At 44.2% G+C, this 26,808-nt stretch overlaps 3 protein-coding genes across 3 annotated transcripts in view; 2 read left to right on the top strand and 1 right to left on the bottom strand.

Annotated features, from left to right (window-relative positions):
- Positions 1-6,625: 6,625 nt before the first annotated feature.
- Positions 6,626-9,088, top strand: cav4a (caveolin 4a). Its single transcript, XM_056275037.1, has 3 exons — positions 6,626-6,907; positions 7,198-7,385; positions 7,513-9,088. Exons 1-3 carry the CDS (start codon positions 6,689-6,691, stop codon positions 7,661-7,663), a joined length of 558 nt encoding a protein of 185 aa, XP_056131012.1. The 5' UTR covers positions 6,626-6,688; the 3' UTR covers positions 7,664-9,088.
- A 1,065-nt stretch (positions 9,089-10,153) lies between these two features.
- LOC130108203 (caveolin-3-like) lies at positions 10,154-12,195 on the top strand. The gene is made up of 2 exons (XM_056275063.1): positions 10,154-10,264; positions 11,854-12,195. The coding sequence occupies exons 1-2, from the start codon at positions 10,154-10,156 to the stop codon at positions 12,193-12,195; spliced, it is 453 nt and encodes a 150-aa protein (XP_056131038.1).
- Positions 12,196-21,913: 9,718 nt separating this feature from the next.
- LOC130130854 (isotocin receptor-like) overlaps positions 21,914-26,808 on the bottom strand; it is a 10,531-nt gene continuing 5,636 nt past the window's right edge. The window contains exon 2 of the mRNA XM_056300707.1: positions 21,914-22,182. Within this exon, the coding sequence (XP_056156682.1) occupies positions 21,914-22,182 (269 nt within the window). The remainder of the gene's footprint in view (positions 22,183-26,808) is intronic.

A 26,808-nucleotide genomic window follows, 5' to 3' on the forward strand; every position in this document is an offset into this window, starting at 1 on the left:
TTGCCTGTTGTTGACAGGTCTCTGTTGTTGCCTGTTGAAGCAGGCTGAAATGTCTCTGTTGTTGCCTGTTGAAGCAGGTTGACATGTCTCTGTTGTTGCCTGTTGAAGCAGGTTGACGTGTCTCTGTTGTTGCCTTTTGAAGCAGGTTGGCATGTCTCTGTTGTCTCCTGCTGAAGCAGGTTGACATGTCTCTGTTGTTGCCTGTTGTTGACAGGTCTCTGTTGTCTCCTGCTGAAGCAGGTTGACATGTCTCTGTTGTTGCCTGTTGAAGCAGGTTGACATGTCTCTGTTGTTGTCTCTTGAAGCAGGTTGACGTGTCTCTGTTGTTGCCTGTTGAAGCAGGTTGACATGTCTCTGTTGTTGGCTGTTGAAGCAGGTTGACATGGCTCTGTTGTTGCCTGTTGAAGCAGGTTGACATGTCTCTGTTGTTGCCTGTTGAAGCAGGTTGACGTGTCTCTGTTGTTGCCTGTTGAAGCAGGTTGACATGTCTCTGTTGTCTCCTGCTGAAGCAGGTTGACATGTCTCTGTTGTTGCCTGTTGTTGACAGGTCTCTGTTGTTGCCGGTTGAAGCAGGTTGACATGTCTCTGTTGTTGCCTGTTGAAGCAGGTTGACATGTCTCTGTTGTTGGCTGTTGAAGCAGGTTGACGTGTCTCTGTTGTTGCCTGTTGAAGCAGGTTGACATGTCTCTGTTGTCTCCTGCTGAAGCAGGTTGATATGGCTCTGTTATTGCCTGTTGAAGCAGGTTGACATGTCTCTGTTGTTGCCTCTTGAAGCAGTTTGACGTGTCTCTGTTGTTGCCTGTTGAAGCAGGTTGACATGTCTCTGTTGTTGGCTGTTGAAGCAGGTTGACATGTCTCTGTTGTTGCCTGTTGAAGCAGGTTGACATGTCTCTGTTATTGGCTGTTGAAGCAGGTTGACATGGCTCTGTTGTTGCCTGTTGAAGCAGGTTGACATGTCTCTGTTGTTGCCTGTTGAAGCAGGTTGACGTGTCTCTGTTGTTGCCTGTTGAAGCAGGTTGACATGTCTCTGTTGTCTCCTGCTGAAGCAGGTTGACATGTCTCTGTTGTAGGCTGTTGAAGCAGGTTGACATGTCTCTGTTGTTGCCTGCTGAAGCAGGTTTTCGTGTCTATGTTGTTGCCTGTTGAAGTAGGTTGACATGTCTCTTATGTCTCCTGTTGAAGCAGGTTTACATGTCTCTGTTGTCTCCTGTTGAAGCAGGTTTACATGTCTCTGTTGTTGGCTGTTGAAGCAGGTTGACATGTCTCTGTTGTTGCCTGCTGAAGCAGGTTTTCGTTTCTATGTTGTTGCCTGTTGAAGTAGGTTGACATGTCTCAGTTGTCTCCTGTTGAAGCAGGTTTACCTGTCTCTGTTGTTGCCTGTTGAAGCAGGTTGACATGTCTCTGTTGTTGCAGACCCATCGTGCTATTGGGTGTAGCAGACGTGGAGATTTGAGGAGTGAAGGTGTGATGGATGAACCTTCTGGTTTATGTCTTCACACTGCCTGTGAAACAGCATCAGGAGGAGTCCGTGTGCACCTGCACGCCCACAAACACCGGAGATGCGCTTCAACCGTCCGCAGAGAGTTCTTCTTCTTCTTTTGTGGTTTTGTTTTTTAAATTGAGTTACTGTGAGATAGGTATTGAGAATGAAATAATCTGCTGTGTGAAAATTCAGTGTATTATTTAGGTTTATTAATTGAGTATTAGAGAGGGAGCAGGAAATTATTAGTAGTAACTTCCTCCCGCTAATTTTCGAACATCTAATATTTATTCGATTCTCTATTGAGAAGTCTTGTTGAATTCTTCCGGTTTTATTTTTTATCATTTGTTGTTTGTTTTTTTTTAATTTGTAGTCATTTTCCTTTATTTTGCATGTTTGAAATAAAGACATTTGATTTGATTTGATTTGATTTGAGTTGAGTAAATATATATATATATATATAATTCTGTGATGGGCTGGCGGCCTGTCCAGGGTGTCTCCCCACCAGCCGCCCAGTGACAGCTGGGATAGGCTCCAGCATCCCCCTGACCCTGAGAGCAGGATAAGCAGTTTAGATAATTGATGGATGGAGATATATATATATATATATATATATATATATATATATATATATATATATACACTACCGTTCAAAAGTTTGGGATCACCCAAACAATTTTGTGTTTTCCATGAAAAGTCACACTTATTCACCACCATATGTTGTGAAATGAATAGAAAATAGAGTCAAGACATTGACAAGGTTAGAAATAATGATTTGTATTTGAAATAAGATTTTTTTTACATCAAACTTTGCTTTCGTCAAAGAATCCTCCATTTGCAGCAATTACAGCATTGCAGACCTTTGGCATTCTAGCTGTTAATTTGTTGAGGTAGTCTGGAGAAATTGCACCCCACGCTTCCAGAAGCAGCTCCCACAAGTTGGATTGGTTGGATGGGCACTTCTTTGAGCAGATTGAGTTTCTGGAGCATCACATTTGTGGGGTCAATTAAACGCTCAAAATGGCCAGAAAAAGAGAACTTTCATCTGAAACTCGACAGTCTATTCTTGTTCTTAGAAATGAAGGCTATTCCATGCGAGAAATTGCTAAGAAATTGAAGATTTCCTACACCGGTGTGTACTACTCCCTTCAGAGGACAGCACAAACAGGCTCTAACCAGAGTAGAAAAAGAAGTGGGAGGCCGCGTTGCACAACTGAGCAAGAAGATAAGTACATTAGAGTCTCTAGTTTGAGAAACAGACGCCTCACAGGTCCCCAACTGGCATCTTCATTAAATAGTACCTGTTAGAGCCTGTTTGTGCTGTCCTCTGAAGGGAGTAGTACACACCGGTGTAGGAAATCTTCAATTTCTTAGCAATTTCTCGCATGGAATAGCCTTCATTTCTAAGAACAAGAATAGACTGTCGAGTTTCAGATGAAAGTTCTCTTTTTCTGGCCATTTTGAGCGTTTAATTGACCCCACAAATGTGATGCTCCAGAAACTCAATCTGCTCAAAGAAGTGCCCATCCAACCAATCCAACTTGTGGGAGCTGCTTCTGGAAGCGTGGGGTGCAATTTCTCCAGATTACCTCAACAAATTAACAGCTAGAATGCCAAAGGTCTGCAATGCTGTAATTGCTGCAAATGGAGGATTCTTTGACGAAAGCAAAGTTTGATGTAAAAAAAATCTTATTTCAAATACAAATCATTATTTCTAACCTTGTCAATGTCTTGACTCTATTTTCTATTCATTTCACAACATATGGTGGTGAATAAGTGTGACTTTTCATGGAAAACACGAAATTGTTTGGGTGATCCCAAACTTTTGAACGGTAGTGTATATATATATATGTAGGGTTGAAAGTGTATATCTTAAAACAGATCAAAGTCCCAGTCTGAAAATATGTAAATTCACTCTTGTTTCACTTTCACCAAACAGGACACTAGCTGTCCGTTGTGCTGCCTGGCTGGTTTCAGATGTTCGAGGCCAAGTCCAGTTAGATTGATAGTTGTGCCGTTAACCGTTCATTTATGAAATTACAGATTGTGAAATGATAGTCTGACCTGTTGTCCTAAAAGCGTGAAACAGCTGGACTGACAGGTGGGGACCGGGGACACTGTCTGACATCACTCCTCTCCTGCATAAGCTGCTGCTGGTTGGTGAAGGCAGGGGGGGGGGATGGACTCTTGTCGGTTGCTCGGGTTTAGTCAAAGCACCCGTTTCAAACCGAAATACCAACGAGCCACTCGGTACTGTGCCCTTCTCCCCCGTGATATGAATATAATCTACTTCCAACCGGGTAATGACCCCTCTCTCCTTTATTAGGTCTGTTATACTAGAGAGGACACGGAGAGAGGTGAAGAAGTTCAGCCCCCCCCCCCCCCACACACACACACACACACACTATCCGGCGGTCGGTCTATTCACCTGTCCAGCCGTGGACACACAAACAACCCTTCGCCATCTGGCGAGGTGCACAGTCCATTAGCATACCCCTGTCTCCTACTAGCCCGCACACAGGAAACTCTCGTGTCATCAACATACTTTGTTCCTTCTACGTCTCCATCCACCAGGCAGAAATGACCGTTTACCATGGAGACCATATGCCATGTGTACGGTGGCCATTGTGGGGATGTCCGTCCTGTGTCCAACGCTGTACATACAGTATGCTGGCGGTCCATAAAAAAAAGCAAAGCGGATTTTTACGCTTTACAAAGCAGAACATTTCACATTTTCCATCACTGCAACTCCTCATTTATTGATAATTTGTGGTTTGGCATGTCATGCACCTTCTGGAAAGATTTACTCGTCCCTTCCCCTGAGTCACCACTTCCAGATTGTTTTGTTTGCGGCGTAGGAGAGATTCGCTAGTCACACAGGTAAACGCCTCTGCAAATCAAGTCTTTCGAAGGAGCTTAGTAGATATTCAAACAAGGTGCTGGTAATGCTGTCACTGACAACATTACCAGTACCAGCAGCAGTACTACCAGTACCTCCTTATGGGCTGTACTATGTGAGTCCTGTTAATGGAGTAAAAGCCATGGTTATATGAGGTCGATGGCAAGAGGGGACGGCCGTACACCTGAGGGGCTGTTGGCACAGGGAGAACTGTTTGATTCAGCTCGCCCCTGTGGATTCATAGCTGACCTATTAATAGCAGTAGAAGGAAGATTTGTTAATGGGTCCAAAGGTTGAAAAGGGTGAAAGAGTCCCCCCCCCCTAAAAGCATGTTGCGATACATGCCAAACACCAGAAAGGGTGAAGAGAGATAATGAGTACGATCAACAGTAGGTCCATGTAAACACGGATGGTTACGGATGCTTCCAGAAGGTGACTGATGCTATTGGTGGACCGGACAGACCAGACCAAGGCACTGGTGCAATGACTGGCTGCTTGTTGCAAACCTCTCTCTCTCTCTCTCTCTCTCTCTCTCTCTCTCTCTCTCTCTCTCTCTCTCTCTCTCTCTCTCTCTCTCTCTCTCTCTCTCTCATAGGGGGTCGCGGGGATGCTGGAGCCTATTCCAGCAGTCATTGGGCAGCAGGCGGGGATATACCCTGGACAGGCTGCCAGGCCATCACAGGGCCAACTCTCACACACATTCATACTGCAGGACAATTTAGTATGGCCGATTCCCCTGACCTACATGTGTTTGGACTGTGGGAGGAAACCAGAGCCCCCAGAGGAAACCCACACAGACACGGGCAGAACATGCAAACTCCACACAGAGGACGACCCGGGACAACCCACCAAGGTTGGACTACCCCGGGGCTCAAACCCAGGACCTTCTTGCTGTGAGGCAACCGCGCTAACCACTGCGCCACCGTGCTGATATATATATATATATATATATATATATATATATATATATATATATATATATATATATATATATATATATATGTGTGTTTGTGTGTATGTATATATGTACGTATATATATGTATGTGTGTGTATATAAATCCAATGGGTCAAGTAAATTCTTTATGAGACAGTACAAGCCTGTTTCATGCCGTAACCAATCATCAGCTGTCAATAGAGCTACATGTGAAAGAACATACCATTTACTGCCTTGTCATGCATGCTGGAGCATATCTCTCTCTATATATATATAGATAGATAGATAGATAGATAGATAGATAGATAGATAGATAGATAGATAGATAGATAGATAGATAGATAGATAGATAGATAGATAGATAGATAGATAGATAGATAGATAGATAGATAGATAGATAGATAGATAGATAGATAGATAGATAGATAGATAGATAGATAGATAGATAGATAGATATAGATAGATATAATTCTGTGATGGACTGGTGGCTTGTCCAGGGTGTCTCCCCGCCTGCCGCCCAGTGACTACTGGGATAGGCTCCAGCATCCCCGCGACCTTGAGAAAGGACAAGCGGTATACATATTACATCCATCCGGTATACATATTACATGTATTACATCCCGGATATCGCCTCGACAGACATTTAAAGAATAATGGAGCAATATTAACGTATCTGACGGTCACAAGTTTTATTAAGGTTTATTTCAAAAAGTGTGGTAGGCCTGCAGGCAGGTCAGATTGTGATTCATTTGAAGGGGTGAGAGCTGGCAGACATTTTATTGACCAAATTAGGGGCACTGTTGAGTCAGTTTCCAGCAACTTGACCCCTATTCTGAGACATTCTCCACTAGATGAAAAAGGCCGAGTTATAGTTGTTTGGTAGCCTACCTCGGCACAGTTGCTATTTCCCCAGATGTACAAAGTGAACCTTTAAGATCCAACGACACTCAAAATATACTCTTCAATTTATACTGTGCATGTCATTAAGATCGTCAGATTGTTGTCGTTTATCCTTTGCTATTACAGTTCACATCATATCTGCTGAAGAGCGGAGGTGTTTGTGTGTGCTTCCGCTCTCGGCAGTGTATCTCAGTTCATAAAGCAAAAGTCCTCTGCCTGATATTTATATCCTGGGATGTAGGCGGCAGTCCCAGTGCAGGCACAGGGGCTGTGATCCACACATGAAAAGACCATCTGGAAATACCAACCAGGCCACTGTAACGTTCCCAATATAACCCCACTGCAGTGCCAGCTGAGGGGCTCTGACTTGGCCACCCCGGGGCTCAGACTGACTCTGAAGGAGTTGTTGGGATAGTGAGAGAGACACCCTCTCAGCTCTGGACCTGGTCTTGGTCTCGTGTTGGAGTAGACATCATGATGAAAGGGGAAGACTCCGAGGAGGTAGAGATTGATCTGAGGGACTCCGATGACCCCGATGACTTTGATGAGCAAGATGAACCACTGCCCCTGTGGAAGGCTCCTCCGGCGTTTGAAGAAGAGGAGAACATTCACACATCCACATTAGTGGAAATCAGTGATACCAAGCCTCTGCTCAATGTTAGAGACCCGAGAGGAATCAACGACTGTCTGAAGGTATTTCATTTTTCATGGAGCAGCTACATTTTTGGTTTCACAAACAGTTTGAAGGAGTCATTTCAGCCATATGACATGTTCACTTGGAAATAAAATTCAGTCACACATAAATAGTGACATGCAGAAAAAAGCATGAAGCTGGTTGGGTGGTTATACTGCCCCCTAGTGTATGTGTTGTGTTTTTTTTAATAAACAAAGCTGCAGCAAATAAAGAAAACAGCAACATGAAATGAAAGTTGAACTCTGCAGTCTTCAAGTAACTGTGACAACGTTATTTGTGTCTCCTCCAGGTGACCTTCGAGGATGTAATAGCCGAGCCAGTGTCAGTCCGCAGCGGGGACCGAGTATGGATCTGGAGTCATGCTCTGTTTGAAGTGCTCAGGGTGTGGGTCTACCGGATAGTCACCGTACTCCTGGCCATTCCCATGTCCATTATCTCTGGCATCCTCTTTGCTACTCTCAGCTGCCTCCACATCTGGTATGTTCACAGCAATATCATGGAGTCCCCCATGCTTAACATACACATCACAAATTATGTATGAGGGCCACACTTCTCTGGTTTTGTGCTGTTTCTCTGAGTGTTCATCTATCGTTTGCTAACACAGGATGGTCCGCCCGTGTATCCACTGCATCTTGGTTGGCACATCCTGGCTAGAGAGACTGTGGAGTATTGTTTTGGATGTCATTGTGCGTCCCTGTCTCACAAGTACGGGGAGGTGCTGTGGAGGCTTCAGCGTCCATCTGGCCAGAGAATGAGTCTCTCTTTTTTTTTTTCAACAAGCATGGAACACACAGACATTGGGATCATCTCCTATGTCAGTAGTTGTCAGCAAAGTGCAAATGCTCACCGGTGTCCATGGACTGAGCCCAAATGTGCACTGAGACTGGACACAGAGAACGAAACGATGACATTTATTCAACTGCAAGTCACTTCATGATTATACGTTCAAACTTGTTCCTGGAGTCAGTCTTGGCAAAGCCTCTAAATTGTATAATTCTTATGAATATACATGTTCTTCTTCTGAATAACATTTCCCAACTATAAATTAATCTCTGCAAAATATAGCCACTCGTCGAGTTTGCTGGCCCTTTTAAAAACACAAGACTTGCAAAACCAAAAAAAAAAGAAAAAAAAAGAGGTTAACAATTTGCTTGATAATTGTATCGTATGTTGTATGAGGTGAAGCCAAGTTTAAATATTGCTTTTGCAAGGCTGAGAAGTTGACGGTGGATCAAGCAGCTTTCAATGTGAAGTGAGATCAGTATGGTCGAGTCTTCTAACTGGAGTCTCTGTGTTTGCTGATGTCCATTTGGACAAAGGGTTTCTTCAAGCAGAAAGTTTAGTGTGCCGGCAGTGTAGCTTCTCATACAGACATTGTTAGGTTGATTGATTTTGATTTTGATTTTGCCACAGAATTCAGTGACGTCACGCAGTTGACATGCGGATGTTTAGTCACGGTACACATCATAGCCCTCGCTCTGTGTTTCATATTTCCTCACCTTTTGATACTTTGCATTTCTGAGTCTGAAGTTCACAGAGAAATATGGAAACACAGCAAGTTATTACGTGAAATATTGGTCTCAAAAAAGCTGTGTCTATTTGGATGAGATGTTTATGTTAAAGTTTTTTCTGTTTGGAGAGGAATGGCGGGGGAAAGGCAATATGCACACTACTTACCTGTATGAATTAATGTCTTGATGCATGCTCAATAATGCAGGTAAGAACATCAAAGAAGGTTGGATCAGTTCATCTGGATACAATGTTTATAGACAGAACATCAAAGAAGGTTGTATCAGTTCATCTGGATACAATGTTTATAGACAGATCCTGTCAATAAACATTGTAACCAAATGAACTGATTCAACCTTCTTTGGCGTATGAATTAATGTTTTCTTCAAAGAACCTTATGACTGATACATTCAGTTACTATCAAATTAATTCAGTCTTTAGCTATGGCTATTACAGGCCACGCTTAAATCTGACGATTTTCAGTTGGAGATTGTGATAATTTCTTAGCCCTTACGTTGATTGTAAATTGTGCTCTAATAGGACTGCTTTTTTTCTTTAATTTACACAGTCGAAAATTTTGATGGAACTAAACAAAATTTCATCAAATATCTTGTCGTTTGAAAAAGTAAATGATACTGAAATCGATATATTTTTATTAAAAAGTTTGTAACTTCCCCTTTTTTTTGTCTGCGCAGGCCTGATTTTGCCACTCATGTCATCAGTTTCAGCAGTGGAAGCTCACTATGTGCTCTATACCTGACTAGATGCCAAGCTAAGATGCTGTTGTTTAGCCATGGGCACCTTGCGCCACAGTTTTTACAGAATAAAGATACTGATGAAAGATTCCCCTACAGAACGACAGACAAACCAAGATTCAGATTTCCCTACGTTGCTCCATTAGCTATTTCCACATGTCCTTTGGCACATGCCGTATACAAGAACGCACAAGTATAAATGAAAATCCAGTGCATCACATACAGTTTTGAAAAATATGACCACCCATGTACAGTATAACCACCAACATAACTATTTTGAAGTTTGTTTTGGCGGGCAGCATTCTGACTGAGTTGTATACTTGGTACCTCTCGTGGTAGTTTGCATTGATATTGTATTGATTGAAGGTTATTTTCCCTTTCACCTACGTCATATGCTAGCACATCAGTTTCTGCAGCAGTCCAGCTTGGTATAAAATAAAGCAGGCCTCATCGAGGACATGATGCGAGCCATTATACCATACAGCAAGATGAGTCCAGTGTTTTCACGGGAGATACGGTATATTCCTTGTATGGTGGCTTATTGTGGTAGTGTAAAATACAACGAGAGCCTGTTCCTCCTTTTAAGAGATGCTTAGGGTCCCAGTGTGAATTATCGCACGTGTACAAAGAATGGGCAATATTAGTTTGTGTGTAAGTGTGTATGTGTGTGTGTGTGTGTGTTTGTATTTGTGGGTTGTTTCCAAGTTTGTTTAGTTGTGTAGTGGAAGTGATATGTCTGCAGCGCTGTGCTTTTGATAGGTTGAGGCAGTCATCGCCGGCAGCTGACTGCCACGCATTCCTGGAGTGGCATAGCAGCATGTTGAGGTTCAGCCTATGCATAGCCACTCCTTGCCCTGATATTTGCCATTGTGGGCTCAGATGACTCCAGCCATATGCCAGGCTCGTCTCAGTTCCCCCTTGCTGTACGTACCCACCCGGACCCACCTGGACACTCTCCGTCTATAGTCGGAAACCGGGACCATGGCCGACATCAACCACAGCCTGGAGAAAAAAATAAAGATGGACATTCACACCAGAGAGATAGACCTCACCAGCAGGGACCCAAAGCGGATCAATGAAGATGTTGTTAAGGTGAATATGCTGGGTGTTTTTCCAGCCATTTTGATCTCAGAGAAATGGCTTAACTGATGCACGTTACCACAGGGCAGCTTTACGCTACATACAGTTTTGTGAAGCCTTGGTGTTTGCCTTATACAAAATTGACCCCTAAAATAGCCTTTAGCATGGTAGCACTGTCATAAAGATATCTCTGAGGGGGCAGGGCGTGGCATGAAGTTGATGGAGATAGTTTTCTTTGGTCTATAAAATGGCTTTAATTTGATTTAATCTTATGCGCCTGTTCTTGTCAGGAGAAGATTTTAGTAGGGGAAGAAAGTGTCGTAATTGGGTGCATATTTTTAGTTAGTTGGGCCAAGTGAGTGAGTCAAACATTGGTTTGACTCACTCATGTTAGCTCATTAGCTGCCCGATGCTGATCTGTGTGTTGGACAGGTTGAACTGACTTCATGCTGCATGGTTATGCAAAAATTTTCCTAAATTTCACAATAAATGTGAGCCAACTGAGTCATTACATGTATCAGATTATTATAGTTTATAAATGGTTAAATTTGGAGCAAAATAAATGTGGGAAAAGCAATGTTTTTCCAGCTGTTAAAGTCGGACGGTAATCAAATTCAACTTTTCATATTCTAAAACCTTGAACACAGCGTAGTAAAATATTCAGCAACCTTTTCTTCTTATTTGTAAAGTACAAATATTGTGGAGGTTTTCTATATCTTTATCCAAAACTGTCCTCAGTCGTCTCAGTGACTGTGCGGGAGGGGTCTAGCCCTCATTAATATTCATGAGCTGAACTTTGAGTGACAAGTAAAAGCAGGGGTTGACAGTCGGGGTGGGCGGGGTTTCATAGTTTTGATGATTTGATCTGATTGGCTGTAGGTAAAGGAGTGTCTGATGACGTCATGAATATCACAGGGGAAAAAAGACCAGGAGGAGCTTGAGAGTAAAATAGAAAAATTGAATTCTAGTTTTTATACTTTTTTGGGTAACACTTTAGTATCGGGAACATATTCTAAGTAAAAAAACTTAATTACTAGTGAATTAGTAATGATCAAGATGTCACTTTAGTATGGGGAACATATTCTAAGTAACAAAAACTTAATTTAGAGTAATTTAACACTATGAACACTTGTAGTTTTGTGTTTTGTTATGTAAGAACAGACCATATTCATTAAGTGTTAGTAAGGGAGAATAACTCTTCTTGTGGTACTACCACCTTATAAAGGCCATACTAAGCAAAGTATATTGAGATGGTGCTACTAATAAGCAATAATTCTGAGGTTATAGAGGGAAAACTCATAGTTAATGGCTTACTGGTTGTATAATAAGGCCATGCAGAATAAGGCATTAATGAGTATGTAATAATGACCAATTAAGAGCCAATATGTTGCTAATTTGCATGCTAATAAGCACCTAATTAATGGTGACTATGTTCCCCATACTAAAGTGTTACCCTTTTTTGTTTTTTCTTTAGTAGAAAGAGACAGTAGAAAAGGCATGACAATTTAAGTAATAAGTAATGTTAAAACTATATTTCGGTGAAGCTTTAACACTGGTACAAAGTACATGAAGTGGTTGCTGTTATTCCCTTTATTGTCCAGGTGGACTTTGAAGATGTGATTGCGGAGCCTGATGGCACACACAGCATGGACGGGGTGTGGAAACTCAGCTACACCACCTTCACTGTGTCCAAGTACTGGTGCTACCGCATCCTGTCGGCCATCTTGGGCATCCCCGTGTCTCTGCTGTGGGGCTTCTTGTTCGCCTGTCTGTCCTTCTGCCACATCTGGGCCGTTATGCCTTGCATTAAGAGCTGCGTGATCGAGTCCCAATGTCTGAGCCGTATCTACTCGCTAACCGTGCGGACCTTCTGCGACCCGCTCTTTGAGGCCGTGGGCAAGATATTTAGTGGTATGAGGGTGGCTCTACGCAAGGAGGTGTAAGAAATGAAGGCCTGCCTCACGGTACCAAGGCTTAAGGACCTTTTCTCAGAACCATGAGACACTGACAACGACCGACAAACAAAAATACACCATTTGTTGTGACTCATTTTAGGTCCATGTTGAAGTGATATATATATATATATATATATACATTACTGATTTAGATCATAGCAGCAAATCACTGAATGTCCTGTGGTTTAACCATCTGAGGCCCAGCAATTACATTTCTGTTGTCCTCTTTAAGGAACATGTATATCAGCTTTGTATCTATGAAGCCATACGTACCATTGTGTGAAGACATCTAAAGCTTTTCCATGATGTGACACATGTAGACGTGTCATCTTGACAACATTCACTTCCCGGTTCTTAAAAATGGCATCCATCAAAGCTCACACTTTTCATGGAAGGAAGAAGTGTAAGTGTGTTATTATGTAATTACCCAGACAGCATCCGGATGTGGGCCACTTCAGGCAACGATGCGGCACTGACGGCCTTCTTCTGGCCCCGACGAAATGGATGTGAGCCTGAAGTGGCCCACGTGTATAATAGCAAATATGGCCCAAATATGCCAAATCAAATGGGGGCCTTTTTTTGGCGAAGATGCGGTGCTCTCGGTAACATGTGATCTGAATGTGACCCTGAAGTGGCCCGTGTGGTAAATGTTGAATATGGCACAAATATTACAAAACAAATATGGGCCACCTTTGGCAAATATGTGGCACATGGCTTGGTTCTGGCCCAGATCTGGCAAACAGGAGCGGACCGCCCGAGTGCCATCATTCCACGCGGTATGTGGGCCGGATGAAAGCGTTGGTGTGGGATGGGTCTGGGCCACTGTAATTTTGCTATCTGGGTCACTTATGTGAGTTTAATATGCTGATTGGTTCCAGTAGGTGAACATCTCAGGAGTAGTTAGACGAGTTTTCAGAGCAGTTTAATCATTTATTTCAACATGTCAGCTGGTGCTTATTTAACACAAATAATCAAACAGTGAATCACGTGGCTGCAACTCAGTGTATAAAGCATGCAGACACAGTCAAGAGGCTCACTTGTTGTTGGACCAAACATTAAAATGAGGCAGATGTTTGATCTGGGGGACTTAGGCAGTGGAATGATTGTCGGTGGCAGATGTGGTGGTTTCCAGCATCTGACAAACTGCTGATCTCCAGGGATTTTCACAGTCCTGATGGCATGTATACGTGTACAGATGGGTGACAAATGAAAGGGAAAACCAACATGAAGTGTTTTAGTAAGGTGTTGGTCCACAACAAGCCTCCAGAACAGCTTCAGTGCTCCTTGTCATAGATTCTACAAGTCTCTGAGCTCTACTAAAGGGATAGACCACATTCTTCCAAAAGATATTCCCTCATTTGGTGTTTTGCTGATGGTGGTGGAGAGCGCTGTCTGACACGTCGGTCCAAAACCTCCCATAGGTGTTCAGTCTGGTTGAGATCTGGTGACTGTGAAGGCCATAGCATGTGATTTACATCATTTTCATACTCATCAACCCATCCAGTGACCCCTCGTGTCCTTTGGATGGGGGCATCATCATCATGGAAGAGACCACTCCCATCAGCATAGAGATGTCTCATCATAGGATAAAGGTGATCACTCAGAATAACTTTGTATTGATTTGCAGTGACCCTTCCCCTCTAAGGGGACAAATAGACCCAAACCATGCCAGGAAGATGCCCCCCACAGCATAACAGAGCCCCCTGGACCCCCTCACTGCAGGGGTCAAGCATTCAGGATTTTCCTTTCATCTGTCACCCGTCTGTGTGTGTGTGTGTGTGTGTGTGTGTGTGTGTGTGTGTGTGTGTGTGTGTGTGTGTGTGTGTGTGTGTGTGTGTGTGTGTGTATGTGTATGTATGTATGTATGTGTATATATATATACACACATATATATATACATATATACACTACCGTTCAAAAGTTTGGGATCACCCAAACAATTTTGTGTTTTCCATGAAAAGTCACACTTATTCACCACCATATGTTGTGAAATGAATAGAAAATAGAGTCAAGACATTGACAAGGTTAGAAATAATGATTTGTATTTGAAATAAGATTTTTTTTACATCAAACTTTGCTTTCGTCAAAGAATCCTCCATTTGCAGCAATTACAGCATTGCAGACCTTTGGCATTCTAGCTGTTAATTTGTTGAGGTAGTCTGGAGAAATTGCACCCCACGCTTCCAGAAGCAGCTCCCACAAGTTGGATTGGTTGGATGGGCACTTCTTTGAGCAGATTGAGTTTCTGGAGCATCACATTTGTGGGGTCAATTAAACACTCAAAATGGCCAGAAAAAGAGAACTTTCATCTGAAACTCGACAGTCTATTCTTGTTCTTAGAAATGAAGGCTATTCCATGCGAGAAATTGCTAAGAAATTGAAGATTTCCTACACCGGTGTGTACTACTCCCTTCAGAGGACAGCACAAACAGGCTCTAACCAGAGTAGAAAAAGAAGTGGGAGGCCGCGTTGCACAACTGAGCAAGAAGATAAGTACATTAGAGTCTCTAGTTTGAGAAACAGACGCCTCACAGGTCCCCAACTGGCATCTTCATTAAATAGTACCTGTTAGAGCCTGTTTGTGCTGTCCTCTGAAGGGAGTAGTACACACCGGTGTAGGAAATCTTCAAATTCTTAGCAATTTCTCGCATGGAATAGCCTTCATTTCTAAGAACAAGAATAGACTGTCGAGTTTCAGATGAAAGTTCTCTTTTTCTGGCCATTTTGAGCGTTTAATTGACCCCACAAATGTGATGCTCCAGAAACTCAATCTGCTCAAAGAAGTGCCCATCCAACCAAACCAACTTGTGGGAGCTGCTTCTGGAAGCGTGGGGTGCAATTTCTCCAGATTACCTCAACAAATTAACAGCTAGAATGCCAAAGGTCTGCAATGCTGTAATTGCTGCAAATGGAGGATTCTTTGACGAAAGCGAAGTTTGATGTAAAAAAAATCTTATTTCAAATACAAATCATTATTTCTAACCTTGTCAATGTCTTGACTCTATTTTCTATTCATTTCACAACATATGGTGGTGAATAAGTGTGACTTTTCATGGAAAACACGAAATTGTTTGGGTGATCCCAAACTTTTGAACGGTAGTGTATATACATATATATATATAAATGGAAATTCAAAACGTTTTTGTTCCTGGGTCACAGGCACTCTGTGATACAGTACAGTATGTGTGAGTAAGCCTGAACGTTTAAGGGGTGGGTGATTTTGATCTATGGTTAAAAAAAAGAAAGGAAGCTGTTTTGTGATCTGCAAAAATAGTTACAGCTGAATAGGCTACACAATACAACAAACCAAATGGGAATAGTTCACTAGGTCACCCCTCCAACTAAGAAACTAGTGGCAGCACGGTGGTGCAGTGGTTAGCACGGTGGCCTGACAGCAAGAGGGTCCTGGGTTCGAGCCCCGGGGTAATCATACCTTGGGAGTCACCCAGGGTCGTTCTGTGTGTGGAGTTTGCATGTTCTCCCCGTGTCTGTGTGGGCTTCCTCCGGGGGCTCCGGTTTCCTCCCAAAGACATGTGAGTCAGCTGTACTAAATTGTCCCTAGGTGTATGAAGTCAAGTCAATTTTATTTGTATAGCCCAATATGACAAATTACAAATTTGCCTCAGTGGGCTTTACAGCAACACAACATCCTGCCCTTAGACCCTCGCATCGGATAAGGAACAACTCCCTAAAAAAAAAAACTTTAATGGGGAGAAAAACAGGAAGAAACCTCAGGGAGAGCAACAGTGGAGGGATCTCTCTCCCGAGATGGACAACGTGCAATGGATGTTGTGTTTACACAATTTACACAATACAACAACGAAAGAGGATAACAAAACTATAATGGAATTATAAAATTTATGAAGAACGTGACGCGCAGGAGGCCAAGCAGTGTCCAGACGCCACCGGAACAGTCCAGCCACATGACCAGCATCACCATGTAAAAATAAATAAATAAATAATTAGTCACACATCTTAGTGAGAGAAGGATACAACATTGAAACAGGATAACAAAATTATATGGATTTGTAAGCTATATAGAAAGTAAATGTGATGAGAGGGATGCCAAGCAGCATCCAGGTGGCGACCACCGTCACCACAGAGACCACCCAATGCCAATGCCGCCCAGTGACTGCTGGGATAGGCTCCAGCATCCCCCTGAGAGCAGGATAGGCGGTTTGGATAATGGATGAGAAACTAGCAGGCTACAGATTAGAATGAATACCTTAACTTTGCCCCTCTGAGAATCGCCACCGTAACGTGGTGGAGGGGTTCTGATGTCCCGGTGATCCTGGGAGCTGTGTTGCTAGGGGCAATAGCTCCTGGTCGGGTCTCCCAAAGCAAATTGGTCCCAGGGGAGGGGCCAGGCTAAGAGCGATTCCCAAGAAACCCAATGAAAGAACACCCGCAGACCTACAGCACCTCGCCTGGAAAAGGGAAACCGGGGCCCCCTCCTGGAGCCAGACCTGGGAAGGGAGCTCGCCAGAGAGCGTCTGGTGGTCTGGTGGTCGGGCCTTGGCCCATGGGGCCTGGTCGGGCCCAGCTCGAAAAAACAACATGGAGCCACCACCCCGTGGACCCACCACACGTGGGGATGAGCATTGGGTTAGGGTGCAATGCAGGCCGGGCGGCAGGCAAAGGCGGGGACCGGGGCGTGCCGACTCCCGGCATCGCATATTGGTCCTCGGGACGTGGAATGTCACCTCCCTGGGAGGGAAGGAGCCTGAGCTGGTGCGGGAGGTGGAACGGTACCAACTAGATATAGCTGGGCTCACCTCCACACATAGCATGGGCTCTGGTACCAAACTCCTGGAGAGGGGCTGGACTCGTTACTTTTCCAGAGTTGGCCAAGGTGACAGGCGCCGAGCGGGTGTGGGGATACTCACAAGTCCCCGGTTGGGCACCACCGTGTCGTAGTTCTCCCCGGGGAATGAGAGGGTCGCCTCTATACGACTGCGAGTCGCTGGGGGGAAGGCTTGACTGTTGTGTGCGCTTATACACCGAATAGCAGGTCGGAGTATCCGGCCTTCTTGGAGTCTCCGGGTGGTGTCCTGGATAGGGTTCTGCCTGGGGACTGTACAATTCTGCTGGGGGACTTCAAGGCTCACGTGGGCAACGATGGAGAAACCTGGAGGGGCGTGATTGGGAGGAACGGCCTCCCCCCGATCACAAACAAATGTTAATTCAAGCAAATGCTTTAGTTAGCTAGTATCGCTAATAAGCTGCATCACTGCCTTTTAAGCTGTCACTGTGTCAGGATTATTTTGATAGGAAGTATCTTATTTTTGGGGGGGGGGCAAAGACACCGCAAACAAAAAGCTCATAACAGCAATCACACACACACACACACACACACACACACACACACACACACACACACACACACACACACACACACACACACACACACACACATACAGAGGGCGGCATGGATCAGGAGGTAGAGCGGGTCGTCTAGTAACCAGAACGTTCCTGGTTCGATCTCCGGCTCCCCCAGAGAGCGTGCCGAAGTGTCCTTGAGCAAGACACTGAACCCCCCCTAACTGCTCCTGATGAGCAGGTTGGAGCCTTGCATGGCAGCCTCCACCATCAGTGTGTGGATGTGTGTGTGAGAATGGGTGAATGTGAAGCATTCAATGTAAACCACTTTGAGTGGTTGGTAGACTAGAAAAGCGCTGTATGAATGCAGTCCATTTACCACACACACACACACACACACACACACACACACACACACTCTCTCTCTCTCTCTCTCTCTCTTTCAGACACACACACTCGCTCTTTCAGACACACACACACTGCCTCTCTCTCTCTCTCTCTCTCTCTTTGAGACTCTCTCTCTCTCTCTTTCAGACACACACACTGCCTCTCTCTCTCTCTCTCTCTCTCTCTCTCTCTTTGAGACTCTCTCTCTCTCTTTCAGACACACGCACTCGCTCTTTCAGACACACAAATACACACACACACACACACACACACACACACACACACACACACACACACACACACACACACACACACTGCCTCTCTCTCGCTCTCTCTTTGAGACTCTCTCTCTCCTGCTCTCTCTCTTTCAGACACACAGACACACACACTCTCTCTCTCTCTCTCTCTCTCTTTGAGACACACTCTCTCGCCCTTTCAGACACACACACACACACACACACACACACACACACACACACACACACACACACACACACACACAGATTGTGTCTTTGTGGTCAACAGTATCAGATTGTGTTACTGCGAGGCAGCTGCCAGGTTTAAACCTCCTCTTCTCTGCAGCCACCACCCCACCCCTTTCAGCCAACAACCCAGCAGAGGAAGAAACAAGTAAAATCAGTGCTCTGCATATGGAAGAACGTATGGGGGGGGGGGTGCAGAATCCCTTTGACCACTAGGGGGTAGCATTATTCTTGTCTGATTCAAAGTAGATTCCTCCCATTGACTCTACCCTGGCTACCGTACCAGTGTACGGCAGTCAGGTACCGAAGCCACAATATGGCTTTTGCTGTGCAACTATTTGGGACAAATCTAATTATCTATACATATTTTAAAAAAAACTTCATATCTATTCCATAAAAATTAATGCCAGGGCGGAAATAGTGAACAGACTGAATTGTTTATTTGCAATTACACACTTGTTTTTGCTTACCAGTAACTGAAAAGCCTTGTTTATTTACCAGATCACATTGTAATCATAATAATCATAACATTGTAATCATAATATCGTAATCATAATATTGTAATCATACAGTAAAGAAGATCACGGTTGATAAATTTAGCTGGTGGTGAAATGAAGACACATCTGCAGCATACCGGCAGCCATGTACCAGGCGGACCTGTGTAATGCTGGAATATTGGTATATCGAGGATGAACAACACAATGTCTGCTGCATGGCACACTTACCAAAGTGGGAGCTGACTCAACACATACAGTTCACACATCTTGCAAAAAAATGCTTTCGTTAGAGGGAAAATATTGGCGTATGTTTGCAATAGTTGAAGGGAGGAAATGATCTTAATAACCAGATTATATCACGTGTTACCATTTTTGAGTTAAGCACCCCTTTCCTGAACACACATATACTCTAGTTACAGAATAAGGCTTGCAACATTTAATGCAACGTGTGTGAACACGTCCACAAATGTGGAAACAAAGAGAGGGCCTAATGAAAGATGGCCCTCTTAGGGTAGTTTCGGGGTACAGTTACTCGGCTAGTAATTTGACCTCGGCTTTATCAGAGAGGCTTTATATCAGCATCATTTATGTATGTTGATTCACATAATCTGTGATGATCACTCAAATGACTTTTAAACTTCGAAAGTAAAACCTTGGGAATAACTTCTGCTCGCTCCGAAAGCTGTCCCGCATGTCTCCAATATAAACAAAAGGGGAAATTAAAAGAAAAACAAAGAATCAGAACATTTGCATGGACCCATAAGCAGAGTTAGTACCCTCAAAAGGAATCTGGACACAGACTTCAGGAAATGAAGGATAAACGAGTCTTGCAAAGGGCGGCAGATTCTTCGGGTCGAATATTTTTTTACATAAAACTAAGGACATTTGATCCCTCAACCATGCAGGTACACAGGCATGTCCCACTTAAGAGATCTGATTTAGATGCCTCTTTTTAAAGAGTAGTGTAGTAAGATTGTTCATCTGAAAGATGGTTGTAATCTTGTTCCATAATGGCACCAGGGTTGTGCACTGTATTTGGATGCTTTGCCCTTTCCACCGCTGCTGCACATAAAGGGGAAGATTTCCTCTGGGCAAAGGTTCGAGAGGCCAACCTAAATAGCTCGCAGTCCCTGACAGCAGACAAATCAAGCCCAGCGCCCTCTCTGTTCTCACAGTTGACCTTCTGCAGAGCACAGGTCGACTTTCAAGAGAGGTAGCATCTTATCGTTGTTCACCGTGTGTCCATAGTATTGACGTGTACAGTAGTAGTGCAGAGTTGAAGGAACTGGAGCTTGTCATCTCATTCAGAGGAATCGAGTTGTCTTTTCAGTCAGCAGAGGGGCAAGAAGAAGAAGAAGAAGCGGTCTCTGGATGGGTGTTACATCTCATATTTGCTCTGCATCAACTAGTTTGGATATAGACAACGTGTAAACGGTGCAAAACAATTGTTGTGTGACGTTTTCATTAACAATAAAATCCAGGGTCGTTGTCTTGAGTTGGTAATTGGGAGTAGGGCTAGCACTGACAATACACTTTCAAGTGAGTAGTGTAACCGGTTATTTCCTTGCCCGGTGCGGGATTCGATACGGGGTGTACTGCACCACAAGGCGACATCACTAACCGCTCGGGTAAAGGGTCAGACCCGTTAGCTAGGCACTAACGTGTCTTATTAGTAGTTTACAGTCGTCACCCTCTCGCGGAAGCGCGTCCTCGCGCTTGGTTATTCCCGCGCTCCGAAGAGACTTCTGAGGATCTGCACACTTCCGGATCCCACCGCTGCCACCAATGTAACCGGTTATTTTCTTGCCCGGTGCGGGATTCGATACGAGGTGTACTGCACCACAAGGCGACATCACTAACCGCTCGGCTAAAGGGTCAGACCCGTTAGCTAGGGGCTAACGTGTCTTATTAGTAGTTTACAGTAGTTATATATTCTTTACATCACATCTTGATTGGACGCCTAACATTGACATTATAAAATAGATGCTCGTGCACTGGTGCGACAGAGCTAAAGCTAGCTCATTTAAATCATGTTTTGAGCTAAAGGACAACCCGGAAAAGCTGACATGTGAGAAACACTTCCTAACACTTATCAAAACACTAAGTTGCTGAAACATGTTGAAGGTGACGGAGAACGTCTTCCTTGCAACTCTGTAAACGGCGTTTCTGTGAAATCCTACCTCGAATTAAACCACAGGGACAATACCAAGTGATAGAACACGAGGGGTTAGGAGCAGGGGGGGGTGGAGGTGCAGAAAATAAATATTTTGCACATTTTCTTACCAATGAGGATTATAATGTTAATTTAAAAAAAAAAGAAAAAGAAAAATCTTTAACCTTTTACAGCATATTTTCTTAGATGTATTCGCCCAAAAACATTTTCGGAGGAGTTGCAACCGCCCCCCCCCCCAAATGTACGCAGATGGTACAGCTCAACACGAGTCCACACGTACCCGGATATTTTTCAAAACGTAGCGTTTTTTCTACGCCTTTTGTCCCACGCGCAGACGCCATCTGAGGTCACTAAAACAAGAGATTTTTTCAAACGCCCTCTAAAGTGCAGGTTTTTAAAAACTCCGGTTTCCGTTGCCTAGTCCACACGTACACGAGTATTCTTTGAAAACGGAGTTTTTCCTCCTTTGCTCTTAAAAAAAATAAAATAAAATGCCGTCCACGTAAACACTGTTTAAAAAAGATCTCGGTCCAAATCCGTCCATCCGTTATCCAAACCGATCACCCTGCGGTCCAAACGAGAACGCACGTTACGCAACACGAGAGCGCTGTCAATGTCTTCCAAACAGGCAGGTTGCGATATAACCCTCACCCAAAAGCCATGTTGGCCAATCAGAAGCCTGGAAGAAGAAACAAAGCCGCCAACAACTCAGTTCAGTTAGCGAGTGAATGAGGGAACACGTGATTTAAACGCCGCTTCGTAGCAGCGCCGCCAGTGGTCAGATGCGCGACGGACTTGGGAACTTGTGTACTTTAAAAGACGTTTCATGGGGAAAGACTGGAGCACTCTTAGCTGGGCTGTCCCGCTCCCCCCGTGCTGGAGGTCTGCGTGAGGCTCCGCTGGCTGCTGGCGTTCTTGATGGCGAAGGTGGAGGAGCTGCTCTTGTGACTGCACTGGCTCCGGCAGCTGCAGGTGGAGGCTCTCAGGTACCGCGTGGAGCAGCAGACGCAGCACCGCACCAGGTCGTGAAACAGGTGGCCGGCGAAGAACATGTAGATCCAGGGGTTACAGCAGCTGTTGAGACTGGCCAGCAGCATGGCGATGATGAAGGCCGTGTCTAGCAGAGAGAGAGAGACAGACAGAGACCCCGTTTACACTTTGTTTTAAAATGCGTTTGTTTTTGTTGTTGTTTTTTTTGCGATCGGATCACAAGTGGACAGCGCTAAACGCAAGAGTAAACGACCACCAAAACGTTTTGTGAACCGGTTACTCAAACCACTTGCCCGAGGTGGTCTGGGGCGCATTTGATCACATATCTTTTTGCAGTGTAAACGCTAATGCGTCCTGATGCGTCCCCGACTAGGACGTAACAGGAAATCTTCTTCGGAGTAACGAAATGGTAGAGGCTAGTTCCCATCGATGCAGAGAACGGTCAACTGAGCATGCGCGAAATGCCTCCACACGCCCCGCGTAGCAACCAGGCGCTAGGATTCTAGGAAGACCCACCCCTACTCTGCGTCTGATTAGCTGACTTTAACCCTAACCCCGCCCTAACCCTAACCTTAACCTACCCAAACAACGGAGGCAACGAGTACTTGCGCATGCTCAGTTGACCGTTCTCTGCATCGATGGGAACTAGCCTCTACCTTAACGAAATCTGAGCACAATTTGTCAGCAGGACGCATTAGGAGACGCATGGTAGACACAGGTGCAACCGGCGATGTGTCTCGCAGTCCACTTGTGATCCGATCGCATTTTAAACCCAAGTGTAAACAGGGTCAGGGGGGGGCTGAGACACCAGACGGGGTGGCACCTACTGATGACATGCAACCTGTGTTTTTTTTTTTTTTGGCCAAAACATTTACACAATGAGACTTTGAAATTTCAAAAGTTGACATGGAAAAAAAAAGATGACTGTGAGATAATCCAAGGTTAGGAAAGCAGCATTTTATTGCAGAAGGAGAGGCTGAAAAAGCATCTTAAGACACCTTCAGCCACTTTAAGCCTTTTAGCTTGCATATTAATCTTAACCGCTCAAGGCTGCTGTGGATGTTCGAGCGCTCTGCAAGGCTGCACACTTTAATTTCCCAGATACCACATCATTATCCTGTTACTCACATTCGACCACCAAACTCTCATCCATGGTGCGTGTGTGTTTTGTTTAACTTCAGCTAAATTTAAGCTTACAATGTCAGGTTGTAAATACAGCTGTTTTAATGTTTATTTCTGTGATTTATATTTTTGCAGAGAAAGAGGTGGAGTTATGGAGACCACCGTAATGGGTCTTATCAAAGACATCTATTATCACTCCTGTACCAAAGAGGGACATGAAAATATGGCACAATGACACCCAGCCATAACGGCCATGAAAACCCCAAAGCTGACTAAAGGTATAATTATTGCAGTCCAGTATTCTAGTATGGTCTAGTTAGCAAGACTAGGTATAGCACTGCCATCTCCTGCTCCAGTGCTAGACTGCAGCATGGCATAGTTGGCTGCGGGCTGCCCTCTGTCTAAGACTCATGAAGTCAAAGGAAGGAAGAGGACAAAGGGGATTTGATGCATGTCCTTCGTGCCAAGGGAACCACCTGTTTCACACAGTCCCTTCTGTTAGAGGGATCTGGTGCATAACTGCCCACAACACCTGCCACCATGTCATCTTCTTTCCATCTGCAGTCCTCGTCCTTAACCACTGTGTCCTTTTTGCACATTTTGCATCTATGAACCTAGACGTGCCTTGCACATCAGTTGAGGTTCCAGCAGTGCTGCTATGGACTTTGCCAGTGCGGCCACACAGCAATAGTGCTTCGACATATCCAGTGAATATTTTTAGCTTGGTTTATGTTTAGTCTCCCTTAATGAGTCACATCGTATTCACACCAGATGTTAAGCTCTGTTATAGTTTTGCTGCACCGGTTGAGTCATTGCTTTGTTGTATAAATTCCTTGTAATGTGCCAGGGCTCGTTAACCTGACAAAACTGCTCCCTATAAGTCAAACTGGCACCACTGTGGTCCTTCAAATGGCTGACGACATCATGAGTCACCTGATAGACCTACTGTCAAGGGGTGTAGGCAGAGATCTGTTTATACCTGATATTTGATTTTTTTTTTGCTATACACATGCATGTCTCTCTGTCTGTCTCTCTCTCTCTCTGTCTCTGTCTGTCTCTCAGTTCAATTCAATTCAATAATGCTTTATTGGCATGACTGCATACATTACAATGTTGCCAAAGCAGGTGACAGTGAAATAGGTTGATAGAGTTTTTTTTAAATAAATGGAAAAAGGAATAGGTAGAAACATAGAATAGTATTTGAACAGTAATTGACAGTAATTGGAACAGTAATTGAGAGTGTTTTGGTCACTCACTGACCCTTAGGCTGTGGCATTCTGACGCACGGCATTCTGACACATATTGTGCCGCAAGGTGTGCCCTTTGGCCCTCTCCTTCTTTCTCATCCAGGAGAAGAACATTTGGAATCTGGTTTACAAATGTCTCCTGGTATTTTCCTCTTATGTTCTGGAATTTCTCACAATTTAGGAGGAAGTGCATCTCTGTCTCAACCTCACCTGCGGTACAGTGACCACATTATTCTTTGCTCTTTTGGTAGCCAAGATGTTTTGTCTGTCTGCCCTTTTCAGTGGCTAGACTGTGGTCAGTGAGCCTGTACTTGGTGAGGACGTGTCTCTGCTGACTGTCTCTGACAATGGACAGATAGTCCGCCAGTTTGTGTTCTCTTTTTAGGGCCTGATAACATTCTAATTTGTGTTGTAATTTGGTTTCAATGTCCCAATGTCTCTGTCTCTCTTTCTCTGTCTCTCTCTCTCTCTCGCTGTCTCTTTCTCTGTCTTTCTGTCTGTCTCTCTTTCTCCGTCTCTCTCTTTTGCTCTGTCTCTGTCTGTTTCTCTCTGTCTCTGTCACTCTCTGTCACTCTCTCTGTCTCTCTGTCTCTCTCTTTCGCTCTTTCTGTCTCTGTCAAATTCAAATCTGCTTTATTGGCATGACAAGCATTCTCATATTGCCAAAGCATTAATAACATATGATACAAAATACTTCATGTCATCACAAACAATAAAAACAAGATAAGACAGTCGAAAACAAACAAACACCCAAACAGACAAACAGACATTTATATTAATGAAGTGATTTTAGTCCTTCATTGTCCCTCACTTTGTGGCAGCTGCTATACACTTTGCTGCCACCATGAACACTGGGCTTTCTCACCTAATAAGTAGGGGGTTGCCTGGGCAGTCAACATGTATTTTTGTGAACTTGAGGTGGTATTGTTTTCTTATATGTTTGTGTTTGTCACATGTGGTCAAGAAGTGGAGCTCTGTCTCCACCACTCCTTGACCACAGTGAGACACTGCCTGTCTGTCCTCTCTGGGCAGCAGGTTTGTGTGTGTTGGCCTTTCTCCATGGCCGGGCTGTGCTCGGCAAGTGTGTACATTGTCAAGGTTTTTCTCAGTGTGTTATCAGTCAGGTGGTCACATGTTCTGCCGTGCTGTACTGTCTATTTAGAGCCACACAGCCCTGAAGTTTACTTTGGGGTTTTGTGGTTTCAGTCCAGTAGGTTTCATCATTGTGTTTTGTGTTGACTGACAGGTTGGTTGGGCGAGATGTGTTGAGGAGTGACGTCGCTGTCCTGAGGCTGGTTATTATTGGTGGGGTTAGGAGGGTCTCGTGTTAGTCTGTTGAGCGTCAGGAGCAGTTGGCTGAGGGGACTCTTCTCTATGTTCATCTCTTGGCTTTTGAGGGATTTATAATGACAGGATTTGGGGTCACTCATTTTTAGGTGTTTCCAGAACTGAATGGCTCTTTTTTTCCAATGTGAATTATTAGAAGGTATTGGCCCAATTCTGCTCGGCATGAATTGTTGGGAGACTTCCTCTGGACCTGGGGGAGTCTCTTACAAAATTCTGCATGCAGGCTTTCCATTGGATGTGTTTCCCATTTTCCGAATTCGTGTTTTGTGAGAGGACCCCAAACCTCGCTGCCATATAGTGCAACTGGCTCAATCACTGATTGGAATATTTTGAGCTGGGTCCTAATTGGGATGTCAGCATGTGTTGACTTTTGGATGGCATAGAAAGCCCTTCTTGCCGTCTTTTTCAGTTCATTAACGGCCAAATTAAAATGTCCAGCGGAGCTGATCTTCAACCCTAGGTGTGTGTAGTTAGTTGGTTGTTGGGTTTTAGTTGTTCCTAGGGTGAGTTGTACTTTATTCCCTGACAACTGGACCTTTTTTGGAATGTAACTATTTTAGTTTTTTCGGGGTTAATGGCCAGGGCCCAGGTCTGACCGGACTTTCCAAGCAGAGCCAGGTTTCGCTGTAGACCCTCTTCTGTTGGTGACAGCAGAACCAGGTCATCTGCGTAAAGGAGGAACTTGATTTCGGAGTCATGTAACGTGAGACCAGGAGTAGCAGACTGTTCTACTAACTTTGCCAGTTCATTAATATAAATGTTGACAACGGTCGGAGACATTGGGTTGCCCTGGGTCACTCCACACCCTTGAGCGAAGTTTGCAGTTTGTTTCCAATTTTGAGAGCACATTCATTGTTTGTATACATTGATTTAACGATGTCGTATGTTTCCCCCCCTACACCACTTTCCAGCAGTTTATAAAATAGGCCCTCATGCCAAACTGAATCAGAAGCTTCTTTAAAAACCACAAAGCCGGCAAAGATTTTCTTTTAGTTTTGGCTTACATGTTTGTCAATTAAGGTGTGGAGGGTAAAGCT

The sequence above is a fragment of the Lampris incognitus genome, chromosome 2 (assembly GCF_029633865.1).
Source record: "Lampris incognitus isolate fLamInc1 chromosome 2, fLamInc1.hap2, whole genome shotgun sequence".
Taxonomy (NCBI): Eukaryota; Metazoa; Chordata; class Actinopteri; order Lampriformes; family Lampridae; genus Lampris; species Lampris incognitus.